The 14596-nt window shown below is 53.9% G+C and overlaps 2 protein-coding genes across 2 annotated transcripts; one reads left to right on the top strand and one right to left on the bottom strand.

Annotated features, from left to right (window-relative positions):
• Window positions 1-343: 343 nt before the first annotated feature.
• LOC119111474 (endothelin receptor type B) lies at window positions 344-4354 on the top strand. Its single transcript, XM_037235291.1, has 7 exons — window positions 344-457; window positions 920-1099; window positions 1804-1898; window positions 2139-2248; window positions 2749-2842; window positions 3212-3346; window positions 3816-4354. Exons 1-7 carry the CDS (start codon window positions 344-346, stop codon window positions 3940-3942), a joined length of 855 nt encoding a protein of 284 aa, XP_037091186.1. The 3' UTR covers window positions 3943-4354.
• A 2018-nt stretch (window positions 4355-6372) lies between these two features.
• Window positions 6373-14257, bottom strand: LOC119111473 (techylectin-5B). Its single transcript, XM_037235290.1, has 5 exons — window positions 14230-14257; window positions 11162-11310; window positions 7792-7935; window positions 7510-7752; window positions 6373-7392 (listed from the first exon to the last, which is right to left on the bottom strand). Exons 1-5 carry the CDS (start codon window positions 14255-14257, stop codon window positions 6748-6750), a joined length of 1209 nt encoding a protein of 402 aa, XP_037091185.1. The 3' UTR covers window positions 6373-6747.
• Window positions 14258-14596: the final 339 nt, after the last annotated feature.

The raw sequence follows: 14596 nt of genomic DNA, 5'->3' as shown, positions 1-14596 counted from the left end.
CAGCCCGCCTGCCGTTGCAGCTGCCGCCGCCTGTGAGCTAGTCATGACGTCGACGGCCGCGCCGGGAGACAACCAGGGCGGGTCGGCCCAGCTGCCCGACCTCTGGCTGCCGCACGTGGTGCAGCTGCTGTACGAGCTGGACCAGGGCGGCCACCTGCTCAACGGCAGCGGCCGGCTGCTGCAGCCGCGGCTGCGGCCCGTCTTCGCGCGCCTGGCGCCGCCCGTGGTGGCGCTGTACGCGCTGCTGGCACTCGCCGGTGGCGCCGCCTGCCTGCTGGCCGCGCGTGCCCTCTGGCGCTCCGGCGCGCCGGCCGCGGTCCCCGCCGCCCTCTGGCTCAACGTGATGGTCGCCTGTTTCGCCAACTGCGCCGTGGTGCTGCCACTGACGCTGACGGTGCTGCTGCTGGAGAACTGGGTGCTTGGCAGCACCATGTGCTTCATGCTGCCGATCATGCAGGTGGGGCTGGGCGGAGCTGGCTTGAGTACTGGCTCACCCTCGGTGGCCGACGCCATCCGAGTTCGGCTGGTCTCGGATGCTGCGTCCTGTCGGCAGCACGATTTTGTTTAAGGAAATTACGGTCACATGTCACCGCCGATGACAGATAGTACAATATTTTAAATGCAACAATCGCGATGAATGACATATTACTGTCAACGTTCAGTAGTACTCAAAACATGGTAAGCCCGTTCAAAATTGCCATGTTTAGCGCGGCAGTTAAGCTAACTGACATCACATGTGCACCTCGCGCTAATGCATGTGAGGTTTCAACAGATTGCATTGAATGCCCGCTAATTCAGGGTCGTTGCATCACAGCGTGCCGTCATCCCTTGCGTGACCCTGTGCAAGCACTATCAGACTCCGCCTGCCTGCGAACGGCGAGGACCCGAATCTGATGTGCCTCTACGTCGCCTGGAACAGGACACACCTCTGAACCTGGTGACGCTGACGCTACTGCTGATCACGGCGACGCAGTACCACCGCCTGCGGCAGAGGGAGGTGTGGCCGTCCAGCTCGCTCATCAGCCTGCTGGCCGTCTGGCTGACCTCGATCTGCACTGCGCTGCCGTACCTCATCTACACCGACTACCTGGACATGGAGGCAAGTGGCGGGTCCGGCCGCCGCGGCCGCTGCGTACGGCCGCATCAGCCTCAGCTGGTGTACACTGCGTGCAGGCGTCGCATCTTGTGGGCGTCTGAACTCGTCCTGCGCGGAGAGGGTTTGCACACTGCACTGCACGCCACCACGGCTGTGCGGCGGAACGGCGTGTACATGAGGCGCATCCGCCCGCACAGAGGCGAGCGAACACATCAGACGGGTTAGCACGCTGAGTGAAACAGTTAGTACACTGCTCAAAACTTGCCATAAGGATGGTGGCCTGGACATGGTGATATGGTGACATGGACAGGGACTTGGACATGTCAATAAATTACAGTGGAAATACTTATTCTGCATGCACTTCCCTCCATTCAGTTCTACCGAGTGCTTGATTACCATTTTTTGTTATTTTTGACAGCCATGATTACAATTCAGATGGATGTTAACACATTCGAATGCGAAATTATGAGACCGGAGAATCCATCATGCCAGAATTGAATCCGGCATGGAAATCAGACGCTGATGCCAGATGAATGCCTATGTAGATTCGATTTTCCAACGCAAGCTATATTGGTCAAGAACCTACCGACGTTCAGGCTACATGCGGCTAAAACTGATTGCCCGTGATGCAGTGACATGTTAAATGGGATGAGTGACGCACCGGGCGTGAATTATTCATCGCCGGTCGGCTCGCCGCTCTCCGGCAGGTTTACTTCGGGCCCGCCATGCAAGGGGTCGGCCTCTGTGTTGTCAACATTGCACACGACGTGGGACCTTTCACCAAGGTTCTCTTCGTTTGCATGTAAGTGCTCAAGAAAGATATCTAATGAAACAGTGTCGCTCTTTTGTCAGGAACAAAATAGCAAAAGTCGCAACGTGCAATGACTGAAGATTTGAGCGGAGTTCAAAACACGTTGGGTAACTTAACGTCATTGATCGTGAAATGATGTGCTGGCGTCGTGAATCGAGCATGAAGTTACTGAAGTTAAGAAGTTACAGACAATCATCCCACAAACTAACAACGACGAATTTTGATCATCAGGTACCTTCTACCAATGCTGCTAATCGGCATATTTCACTTCCTCATCTCACACCATCTGAACAAATTTGGATCATCTCGTTTCCACTCAGATGAAGATTTGGAGATGGAAAGCACTAGCCTTCATCAGTAAGTACCAAGCGATGGAATGGTGTCAGCAGGCTCCAATCGTCACTTTTGCTACAAATGACAATGTTTTGTCCTCATCTGTGTTAATTTGCGTTGTCGCGTCATGAAGCGACAGTGCTTGAAAACGCAACTGAAGCGCAAAAATACTAGATAAATTGACAACATGACTTGCCATCAAGTCGCATAATTAAAATGAGCACACCCATTCCATGGACGTTTCTCAACGATCTGAATGATCCTGATCTGTTCGGAACGCTTAAAAATCACCCGGTGCTACATTATATCTATGTATGTTTCCAAGCGCTCTGGAGCGCGCAACCTAAAACTATCTGGGAAATCACAAATCAAACAGCTTGCGAGAACCTGAGATCCTCCCGCCCGCTACACTGGAGTCACGTGGTCTCATCGGTCAGGCGTGGCGCGGCGGCGTTCCCGCCGGCGGCGGGGGAGGACCGGGGCGCCGGCCCGCCCCTGACGGAGCGAGGCCTTGACCTGCAACGTCAGGTGGTGGCCCACAAGTACTTGCTGTGCGTGACGCTGCTGTACGCCGTCTGTCTCTTCCCCCTCATGGTGCTCAGGTTAGTGTCCTGTTTGTTGATCGTGCCCACGTAGTGCATTGTCTGTCGATGGTGCTCATGCAGTGTCCTGTCTGCTGCTGGTGCTCATGGTGCGTTCCGTCTGCTGCTCATGCTGATATTATGTTCCGTCTGTCTGGCTGCTGTTGGTGCTGATGTTGTGTTCTGTCCGATGCTGATCCTCAGACAAGCTACTTGTGAAATCCAGGACCAGTGTCACTTCACCCTTCTCAAGCTGTCACTGGCAGTGTAGACCGTGTAAATTGCTCGAACGAGGAACTCGGGCAATGTCTTGCGACGTGCATAATAATTGCATGGATAAACTTTTAATTGGATGCTCTCAATAAGACTAATACTTTGCCTTCATTCCAGGGTAGCGAAGCAGGCAATCTACGAGACGTACAGCAATACGCATTACTTCGACATCATTTACGTCGTGTTCGTGTGGTCCTGCTTCCTACCGAGTTTTACCACGCCTGCTCTGTACCTGATCTGGAACAGGCAGAGGTACGGCATTTTTAAGCTCCCAATACATCAGTAATGTGATTGTATGAAGAGCAACGCCTTTCCCGTTTCTCGCATACGTTTTAATTGTCGTTGTTTGCCATCCGCACGCCTCTCACTACTTGTGCTTGATGAGGTCAGCCTCAAGTATGTTTTGAACCGTACACCGGTCTTGCGACTTGTCTCATCACGCCTTCTCGCACACTGGTGTTCTGGCAACATCCGCTAACGCATGTCTCATCCAAACTCCATGGTTATAGAAAAGACCACTATCCACAAGGACACTCAGCACGCGTTCAGCAATACGACTAGGAACCACTCCCTTCTAATGCCCGGGACATTAACCCTCCACGAATGTCGCCGTGAAATCTGACACGCTGATAAAAGCCACGCGTCCACAGGCAAAGTCGTCGGCAACAGCAGGACACCACCCCGATAGTGACAAAGCCATTAAGACAAGCATTCTTTGTAGGGTCAGCATCTTACAAGATCACAACGGTGTGCTGCAGCAGGAGGCCACTGACGCCCCGGGGGCGGACCGCTCCCAGTCCGGTCTGCTGAAGAGCGCAGACCAGTGTCCGGACGCCAAGCAGTACTGACCGGCGGCAGGACTCCAGTGAACGCAGACCGGTGTCCGGACGCCAAGCAGCATTGACCGGCGGCAGGACTCCAATGAGTGCCCGCCGATGACGGGACTACAGACGGAACATTGACCAGTGACGAGACTCCACACAGGAAACTGACCAGTGACGATACTCCGCAGGGAACATTGACCAGTGGCGGGACTACAGTGAACGCAGACCAATAACGAGACTCCAGACGGAACACTGACCAGTGACGGGACACCTCACTGAACACTGGTCAGTGACGGGACTCCTCACGGAGCACTGACCAGTGACGGGACACCTCCCCGAACACTGGTCAGTGACGGGACTCCTCACGGAACACTGGTCAGTGACGGGACTCCTCACGGAACACTGGTCAGTGACGGGACTCCTCACGGAACACTGACCAGTGACGGGACACCTCACCGAACACTGGTCAGTGACGGGACTCCCCACGGAACGCTGACCAGTGACGGGACTCCTCACGGGACACGAGCAGTGACCAGGTCGGAAGACGCGCTGAACATTGCTGAAACTTCAAGAAGCACAAGCCAGTGTCGAAACTCCCAGGAGTATAGGCCAGTTTCCTGACAATGCTCCAAAGTGCACCTGTCACTGACCAATTCTCATACCAGACTCCACAGGATGCTGACTGGTCTTTACAGACTCAACAGGCACTTCGAGCCAGGCCATTCTCGGCTATTGGGGAAGTTGTGCGCTCATCTTTTCTCACCGCACAGCTGGGATGTGATATTTCTGTCGAGCGTCTCGTGACGCTCAGCGTGATGGATCAATCGGAACTGGACGCTTGCACGCTCAGTTCGGAAGCCATGAACCGCTTGTGGTGTAAGCTTCGTCGCTGGGCTATATCGATGAGGCCATCAAGTTGCCAGGCTCAGAAACAGTGGCTATATCGTCGTAGGTACTTTATTGCTGCGTGTGTGGTCATAAGGTGCATGTGATTTAGGGATTCTCCTCGATGTAAATAAATTTTAAATATTGAACATTCTCGAAAGCCGTGGTTGGAAGCAAGCATACAAATGCCTCTTTTAATCCTAGTCATGTTCAAGCCAAGGTGACGTTAGGGCGCGAAAGTCGGGCGTGATGTCCAAAGTCAGGCTGCTGCGTAGATGTCCGATATAAAGCGTCTTCGACAGCCGGAGCGAAGTTCGTTATGGTCGTTCTGCTCAGTGCGAATATAATGCATATCAGTCTATTTAAAAGCCCTCGGTTTTGTAAGGAAGTCACTGCGAACGAACGAAATTCATGCGAACGGACCAAAGTGCCGTTTTAACTGGCTGAACAGTCTTCAACGCATTCTCATGAGAATCGTAAAATTGTTTTTGAGTACCTGACGCAGTTATGAATTCAACCAGATTGTGTGCAATTGCATTTTGTCACACGGAAGAATTCAATCAGCAATTATCGATATGTGCACAACTTTTGAATAGTCCAAGCATCATCTGACAGTCTTAGAGAAAAGGAGACCAGGGCGGTATGGCAGTGTGCTTCAACGCCAAGCACACGACTTATTAATGTTACATGTTTAGTCAATTACTGAGGGCTTATCTATCGTAGCTTTTCATGCTTAAATATTCAAAAGGATTTAAGCATACATTGGACATTAGTTATGTCTTACATGCGACAAGCAAACTCTCTTGGGTCTCATTTGGAATACCCTTGTGTATGTATTACACGCTACACTTTTTATCCTGATATCACCCGCTTTTGACTTGCGTTTGACGAGCTGAAAAAGTCTGTATAATTTAATGATATAAAAACAGACCATCAGTCATCAGTGGGACAAGTCTCCGGTTCCGTGTTTTTTTTTTGCGGGGTTTGCCTGAAATCTCTGATATCGCGGCATGCTTTAGCTTACACGGATATCAACAATTCCGGCCGTATACCGATGATCATGCATGAATATTTTCTTTACGGTGTCCCCGGAATGTCATATGTCTACACATTTGTATAACGGATGCATGAATGCCCCCTAAAAACTCCGATCAGAGGTCGTTTTTACTATGAAAATACCGTCTCTCAAGATATCTCTAGCTAGCGATTCGCCGCCACGAAACCGCAGAGCATAATGCCGGCATTTTTACTGCGCACAAAACGGCTAAGCCATTTAACGTAATTCGTCATCGTCAATTGCCTGTAAAAACTAAGCCCTGTGAAATCGTTAGTCAACATTTCTTTCTGGAGGCTCGTTTTTACAATTGTTTATGGTGATGCCTGGAGTTAATTCAAAGGAACAAAATATCCTCAGTGAAGGTATTTATTCTGTTGCATGACAATGGACTCAGGCTGATTCACTGCCGATATGCACACACGCGCACGCACACACACACACACACACACACACACACACACACACACACACACACACACACACACACACACACACACACACACACACACACACACACACACACACACACACACACACACACACACACACACACACACACACACACGCACACACACACACACACACACACACACACACACACACATTGTAGATGTCGTAGCACACGCACGTTGTGGATGTCCTGACGTCTATACGCAACAAGCGCACACAGTGTGAATCGCTTCTTATTCGTTCGCCAGTGAGAGAGCCGCGTATTGCTGCCGGCAGGAAACTCTGCTGGCGCCGGCACGCCCTGTTAGGCATCCCACCAGAGATGCTCTGGCGTCATGGTATGCGTATGTCACACCGATCACCCAGACTTCTGCATTTGCGTCGACACGCATCCGTCGAGGAAGACTGAAACAAAAACAACACGTTCCGGGCCTTGGTCAACGCAGTTGTGTGGGCCTGAAGCCAGTCGGCCGGATCTTGATCTCCATGGTAGCGAGGGAGTAGTGGAAGCCGCGCCAGAAGCGCCAGTCGATGCCGTCCGCGTAGCTGCCGTGCGGCCCGCGCAGGTACAGGCCGTTGGGGTTGCCGTTGTGGCAGGCGTCGTACCACCAGCCGCCCTTGTAGAGCTCGGCGCAGTTGCCGGCGCCGTACAGGTCGTTGTCGGTGTCGCGGGTGGTGAAGCCGACGCCGTTGGCGCTGCTCAGGCCGTCGCCGGCCGTGCCCGTGTACGCGCCGACCGTCAGCCGGTACTGATCACTGCCGGGCGCCACGGCGAAGCCGGCGTACTCGGCGTAGCGCCGCTCGCCGTCCAGGTCGGACATGTCGAGCCGCAGTGTGACCCGCCGGTCGCGCGTCAGCTGGTGGATCAGCTCGTTGCCGAGCCAGAACTCGGCGCTGCGGTTTCCGAAGCCGCGCTGGTAGTCGTCCCAGTCGCGGAAGAAGTCCTCATGCTGCGGCAGGTCGGCGCGCCGCTGCAGCACCGTCCAGCCGCCGCCGGCCGTCGCCATGTCGCAGTAGACGGAGACGAGCCGGGCGCGGCCCAGCTCCGGCCGGATGACGTACTCGCCGCTGACGGTGAAGCCCTGGCGGCGAAGGTCGGCGCAGTCGCGCGCCGGGCCGGCGCACGGCAGCGGCGGCGCGCGCGTCCGGTCAGCCACCACGTGCAGCAGCGCCGCGCTGCGCTGCTGGCTGGCGGCCACCTGGCGCAGCTGCTGGCGCGAGTTGTTGGCGAAGCGGTAGAACGAGTCGCTGAGCAGGGCCAGCCGCATGTCGGGATCGTCGGCGGGCTCGCGCCGGCTGACGTTGCGGCCCAGCTCGGCGATGCGCTCGGTGAGGTTGCCCAGCTGCTGCTGCACGGCCTGCTGGGTGCCGATGGCGATCTCGGCCACGTCCACCACCGACTTGAGCAGGCTGTCGTACTGCTCCTGCGCCGCCAGCTCCAGCTGCTCCAGCCGGGCGGCGCACGTGCACTGCCTGCTCGCCTGACGCATGGAGTCCTCCACGGCCGCCACCGTGTCCCGCATCGCCTCCCGCGTGTCTTGCAGCTGCGCCGCGATCGTCTCCTTGGTGTCCACCAGCTGCAGGCTGATGTCGTCCGCAACCGACTGCAGGTTGACACTCTGCAACTGCGGGAACGGCAGGTCAGCGCGGACAGCGGGTCGGCCGCAAACCCCGCCACGGGCTGACATTGATGACGGCGGGCAGGTCACGTGACGATGTCGCGCAGGTCAGCGCGGACAGCGGGTCGGCCGCAAACCCCGCCACGGGCTGACGCTGGTGACGGCGGGCAGGTCACGTGACGATGTCGCGCAGGTCATCATCATATCGCCCTACCCCGTGCCGCAGAACCGCCCACTTACCGCGGATGGTACTCAGTGACAGTGGTGCATTCAGATCAGCGCCAGCACGGACGGCTGTTGACTCCATGACGTCACCGGCAGAGGATGCTGCGCAGCAGGTATGGCGGCGGCCACATCAAGTTTCATCGCCATTATCACAACTTAACGTTTCGTGATTGAATGGTTCTCGCCCCACAAGCTTGGCCACACCAACTTGTCACAGCATTTCCCGCCTGCGTACCAAAGACTGTAGCGGTCGACTGTCCACCGTACAGTGCCACTACACTGTACAGCACAGTGTACACCGTCAGACGTCCATAGACAGCCTGTCACCGTCACCGTCACATACGTCACCGCAAACCGCAGCCTGGCTTTCTGAGACAGCGGGGCATTCACGTCAGCGGAGACCTACGGGCTGGCGCAGAAATCGCAGCAGAACACGGACTGGCGCCCTGGCGGCGGGTGGAGACGCCAGCGAGGACAGATCAGCAGCTGCAATTTCAGCGCAGCCTACAACAGACTGGCGTCCGTTGGCAGGAGCATGACGTCGTATTCAGTTCAGAGGTTTTAAACTCCGCTTTTCCCCGAAATGCATGATAGTTCTCCCAACTTGCACGTAGGCTCTCCCAACTTTGTAGCCGGCCCTTCTTATGTCATGCTCGTGGAAATTCCAAAGAAACAATTAGGAAAGGAAACAACACTAAATAGATGTTGCATGCGACGAAGACTTTCCAATTTCAGCATACCTGCTGCTGAAGGACTCTCAAGCATCGAAACAAACATTCACGATTATGACACACACATGCATCAACTTTCTCAAAACAATGTCTGTGGCAGCCCATATTCGGGGAGTACTTAGCATCTGGGGTACCAAAAGATAGTCAACACCGGACTGAGCCCCTCAGGCCATCTTGCAAAACTGCACGTCTGCCTGCGGAATATTCAAATCAGTCGGAACAGACGGGCAGCGCGAATCTACACCGCAGACTGCAGGCCGGCACTTTGCAATCGGCCAGGCGGTCAGATCTTCGGGGACAGATGGGGGCTGCTTACTGCGCCACAGACTGCAGAGTAGCGCTCTGTGAAGTAGTGCACGCAGATCAGTGGCGCCAAATGAGCGGCTGTGCGCTCCGGCGCGGGCTGGCTGGCCCGCAGCACAGCAGAGCAATGCGGTACAGCCTACTCGTTACGTTAATTAACGGCTCGGTGGGCGGGGCTGTTGAGCGGGATAAGTAGCCGCATGTTCACGTCGAAAAGCAACTGCCGATTGCTGGAGTTTGTCCAAATGGCTATGGCGTATTCTGGCAGAAACTTGGAGAGAATGTAGGGCTAGAATCCGATGAATAGGCTGAATACAATTCCTCACACCCAGAACCTAACGACGAGAATGGGAAGGATTGTTCTGATTGCGACGCCAGAGACTAAAGTTACTGTACTTTTTGTGACATGTTTCATCGTCCAAAGAAAGTGCACAGATAATGTTAACATATTTGGTTGCATTACATCACAGGCACAAAATAAGAAAAAGTTGATGGTGGGATCCAGTTCTGTGATTCTTTTGAATACAGGCTACTTTTCTTACATTAGCATTGCCTCGGAGAGCACGGGCTATACCCTCACATCGTTAGACGGCACTAAAAGTCTGCTTAGGTAATATAGTTTTCATTAAGCCGCCAAAATTCTGCGTGTGCGGACCGCTCAGTCCTGTGCAGGTATCCGTGCAGGTATCCAATCCTGTGCGGGTATCCGATCCCGTGCAGGTGTCCGTGTCATGCCACCGAGTCCACGTTTACTCAGTTCTTCACAGATTCCTCTAAATTCAGGCTGGCGATCCGACGATCGCCACGCTGTTCACGACGGCTCTGGTGAACATTCCCGCTGGTGATCAAACTTCCATCTCAAAACAATACTTTCGACACTTCAGAACATGCGTGTGACCGCTTGGGAGGCAGCAGGAGCAGGCTCTCCCTTCAGAAAAAAACAAAAATGAAAGTTTGCTGACATTTTTTCTATAAGCCCATGTTTACTACGCTTTCCCATTCAAAAATGAGTATTATTTCCGGGGCGGAATATCATCTCCAGATTCCAGTTAGCCGAAACCCCGTCCTGATTTGTAAAACGTGGCTACGCCGATGCCTCTAAGAGCAATGCTGATGTGACATAAAACACCAAGTATGCGCATTATCATGCACTATTCCGTTGCACGTCCCGTCTGCACACGTACGAACGCGTGGGTCGACCGTATGCGGATGCTCGGCATAGCTGGCCGCCACACATCAAGGTAATGCGGCACAGTCTACTCATTATATTTCTCATCAACGCCTCAAATTAGAGCTTTGCTAGTCCCTGCCGCAAAATCCCCAGGTTTTCAAATGAGTGGAACATACAACTCGGGATAAGAGGACATAGACCCTTGCTGTCCGAACCTCTGATGCTGACCATGCCGCAACAGAGACTGAGTCCTGGAACCACCGCGCTGTGAACGATTTTTTTTGGGGGGGGGCTTGAGCGCTCACTATATGATACAGTTAGAATTATGATAATAGCAGAGAATGAAAACAAAAAGTCCTTTCGGCCCCCGATCGTAGACGAGCCCCTGCGTCTCCAGTAGCAGCACAGCCTCCCACTGCACGTGGTAGGACATGTCGGACTGTCAGTGACAAATTATGCAAGAACTGAGCCAGTGCCAGCACTTTCAATAGCGCATGCTTTCGTCACCCGCGCTCTCGTCATCTTGGAAACACCGCTACGTCGAGGAGCGTTTTACATGCAGCCACACCCTTGTAGCACACTGTGCGACAAGCGATCTATTCACTAGACAGCACGATTCGGGCCATCAGCTAGCAAAACACGAATATTTACAAGGGAACCGCGGCCTATCGAGTAGAAGTCGCACCATTTGCCAGCCATCAACGCCCTGACGGCCAGCAGATACATCAAACGCCATGACCACCGCTCTCGGCGCCAGGTGTGCCCCTGCCGGCGCCGGACCGACGGCCGGGACGCGTCTCACCGAGGCCTGTCGCTTGCGGATGCCGCCGGGGCACCGCAGGCCGTCCAGCTGCTTGCGGATGGCGACGTCCACGGCGCTCTGGATCATGTCGCGCAGCTGGCGCTCGTCCTCGGGCGAGCTCTCGTAGAAGACGAGGCCGGCGGCGAGCGCTAGCAGCGCCGCCTGCGTCAGGAGGCCGGCCAGGCGACGCATGCTGCACGTGGGCCGCTGCGGAACGGACTGCCGCCGCCGCCGCGGCGGCTCGCGGCGGCACTCTCACCGATCGGGCGATACGGCGACCGGGGCGGGCCTCTCGGCGCGCTCGCCGGCGCCGACACAGCGACGTCTTCATGGCCAGCTGCAGACCCCGGCCGCGCCGCGAGGGAGCCGGCACGCGTGCGGATGCCAACGCCGACCGAGCGACGGCGGACACCGAGACACGTGGCGCAGGAGCGGGAGGGCAGGGGAGGGCGGTACCCTCGCCTACCGGAGGGCACCGGATTGCGTCCCACCGTCTGACCGAGCGGCAGCAGACGGCGGGATGCAATCCGGTCGGCGGCACCGTCTGATGTTGTCGGACGTTTGCTGATGATTTACGTGCCGACTGGGAGCATGTCTGATTGATTGTCCCGGTGGCCAGGAAAGCTGATCGATATTCCGAAAGCTGTACTTGATAGCAGATATCACGTAACGAAAAACACAACTCTAAACGACTTGCACCAGGTGTGAGGAAAACAGATATGTGTGTGTGTGTGTGTGTGCGTGTGTGTGTGTGTGTGCGTGTGCGTGCGCATGTGCGTGGGCGTGTGCGTGTGCGTGGCAAGACATGGGAAAGGGTCTTATTGCCTCAGAGGTAAGTGCAACTGAGGCTAAAACCACAGATTTACGTTTGGCCTTGATTTTGATATGGTTTTAGATTGAGCCTCTGGTAGGGCATCGGCAAAAATATGAAATGTCTGCTTTCATTTATAATCATGTTGACAGCTGTTCAGTCATTCAGAGCTTTTCTCGCCGCATTGAAAAGCTCAGGGTCTCATGTCCAGCTAAGCTATTAGAATGCAAACGGTAGCGGTACGCGTCACGTACGTGACACCGAAACGCGGCATTTTCTGGAAGTCAAGCAATCATGACCATTAATGGAGCCGGCATACCAACATTCGGGATCAGGCGGACCAGCTGGCACAGGTCTCTTTCATTTATCGGGAATTTTAAAAATATAATGGCCTTCAATTCCCTCAGAATGCGTGCTCGATATAAAAAATTCCTGGTAAGAATGGCGTAGCTCAGTGGTCTGGAGCGCCTGTGATCGTGAGCCATATCAAGGGCATCTGACAGGCTAGATGCTGGCAACCTGACTGTCATTCCTCCACTTCCTGCTGCAGCTGGGGAGTGAGATTGCGACGTCAAGAATCGCAAATGCTACAGGCGTGGAAAATCACGAAAATATGAGCGAACGGTTTGGACTTGACACAATTTGATGCGCTTTGTGTGAAACGTAGAAGGCGATGCACTGATTTCATCGCTTGCTATCATTATCGAAATCGTCGAGTCGAATTGCATGTGTCGAAATATTTTCCACAAATGGCAATGGAAGTTGGCATCCAAATATTTCCCATGCTGCTTTTAGGTATTCTTGATTTCATAAAGCTGAAATATGTCTAAAATCAGCATATCTTTTCTTTTTGTCTTTACCAGAAAACAGCTCATGACGAAAAGCTGTTCTGATATTTCGTCAATTAACATTCCTGTACACTATCTGGAAACCCACCTCAGGGAGTTCCCCGTTCCAGGGGAGCTGATCGTCTAAGAAACCTCAGTCGCCCCGGGCAGGCGCATGTCTGAGCGGACTGTTATAAACTGATGCTCACATCTAAATGAATACGGCAGTGAAAATCAGGAGCCTAGCCCCACGTGGATTGGATGATCGCTTCAGACATCGTTGACGTTCTCTGGGTCCTTTAAACAGCTCAAAAGCTCTTCAGTCTCTTGGAACCCAATATATTTGTGGATCTCAAAAGTGAAACCTGAGATCCCATGCCAGAGCACTTCAGTCGTAACGTGCGTGAACATGGTCATAACCGGCATGAAATACAGCAAATCCAGGCCCAAGCTATTTTCCTTCGCACACCAACATTTTTCACTGCACGCTCACACTACACCTCTTACATGCAACACTCACGTGCTACGTAACACATGATCTGTAGTCTGTTTTCCACTTTGAGCCCCTGTGTCCAGTCGTGAGTTCCATTTCACAACAGGCGCAAGCCAGTCCATGTCCAAGAGCCATGGCTGTTGTTTGTTAGAGCCTTTCAGCACCGGGACGTATGAAATAGAGTGGCTTGGTAAACCAAGCCCTTAAATGCCCCCAAACATAAGATGTAGTGGACTTGGGCCCGGGGACCGGGTTTGGGGACCGGGTCTGGGGACCGGGTCTGGGGACCAGGTCTGGTGACCGGGTCTGGTGACCGGGTCTGGTGACCGGGTCTGGTGACCGGGTCTGGTGACCGGGTCTGGTGACCGGGTCTGGGGACCGGGTCTGGGGACCGGGTCTGGGGACCGGGTCTGGGGACCGGGTCTGGGGACCGGGTCTGGAGACCGGGTCTGGGGACAGGGTCTGCGGACCGGGCCCGGGGATCGGGTCTGGGGACCGGGCCGGCCACTTGTGGGTGTCCTGAAAGAGATGACCCCGCGGCCAGTTCCAGCTACAGCGAGGTCGCTGGAGCGGTATGAGGAGACGCGCCACCCTGCTGGAACCATTCGACACGGGTGTCGTCAGAGAGGACCGCTGGAATCGAATTCAATAATTCTGAAGGATCTTCCGATGCTATCAGGCAGTGACACTCATAGGATTTCTGCAGCGGACCTCAAAGGGACACACCCACCTAAAATGTTTAAAGTTGGCTGCATCTGCGTCGCTGAATGGGCATGTGTGAGCTAAAACGTGGAATTCTTTTCACACGATCCGTCCTTCAGACCTTTAAAATTGTATCTGAGAGTGCGGCTGTTCTGGTATTTATCCCTTGCTGACGCCCACGCTGTTGGCAATCACTACTTGAAGAGTTTGTTTGGCTTACATAGGTTTCATTTACGTTCCACAAACTTGCCAGTTTTAACCATTTAGTCCCAACGTTGTAAGATTGTTGAGAGGCATGGTAGTCTGCAAGAGCCGATTTTGATAGAAAGCTACTCTTGGGCATTTCCATGGAACCAAATCTATCAATCACTCTAGTCAAGAACGTCTTTATGAAAGTGAGCGGTAAAAATTGTACAGCGCAACAATGTTTGGCGGCACTGGAGTGCACTTCACCGAGTTGGCCCTTGGCACAAAAAAATGACGTTGGACAGAAAAAAACAAGATTATGGTCGATACCGTCCAGATGTTTTAAAGCTTACGGCAAGTGGCGAACGTAATCTACTAAAATACCTTGTGTGCTTCATCTGAGCACCAAACCTTCT

Source organism: Pollicipes pollicipes, unplaced genomic scaffold (assembly GCF_011947565.3).
Source record: "Pollicipes pollicipes isolate AB1234 unplaced genomic scaffold, Ppol_2.1 Scaffold_7261;HRSCAF=8764_pilon_pilon_pilon, whole genome shotgun sequence".
NCBI lineage: Eukaryota > Metazoa > Arthropoda > Thecostraca > Pollicipedomorpha > Pollicipedidae > Pollicipes > Pollicipes pollicipes.
Note: the sequence above shows the minus strand (reverse complement) of the source record. Positions and strands in the feature narration are given on the sequence as shown.

Bases quoted from the DNA above. Each gene is read 5' to 3' on its own strand.
- LOC119111474 (XM_037235291.1), top strand. From the start codon at position 344: ATGGTCGCCTGTTTCGCCAACTGCGCCGTGGTGCTGCCACTGACGCTG. The intron at 1,899-2,138 runs GTAAGTGCTCAA...TTTGATCATCAG, and splicing joins AAGGTTCTCTTCGTTTGCAT to GTACCTTCTACCAATGCTGC. The intron at 3,347-3,815 runs GTACGGCATTTT...CATTCTTTGTAG, and splicing joins CTGATCTGGAACAGGCAGAG to GGTCAGCATCTTACAAGATC.
- LOC119111473 (XM_037235290.1), bottom strand. From the start codon at position 14,257: ATGGTTAAAACTGGCAAGTTTGTGGAAC. The intron at 11,311-14,229 runs GTAAATGAAACC...CGGCGCTGCTAG, and splicing joins AACTGGCAAGTTTGTGGAAC to CGCTCGCCGCCGGCCTCGTC. The intron at 7,393-7,509 runs GTGGCCGCCAGC...CTTCGCCGCCAG, and splicing joins CGCGCCAGCAGCTGCGCCAG to GGCTTCACCGTCAGCGGCGA.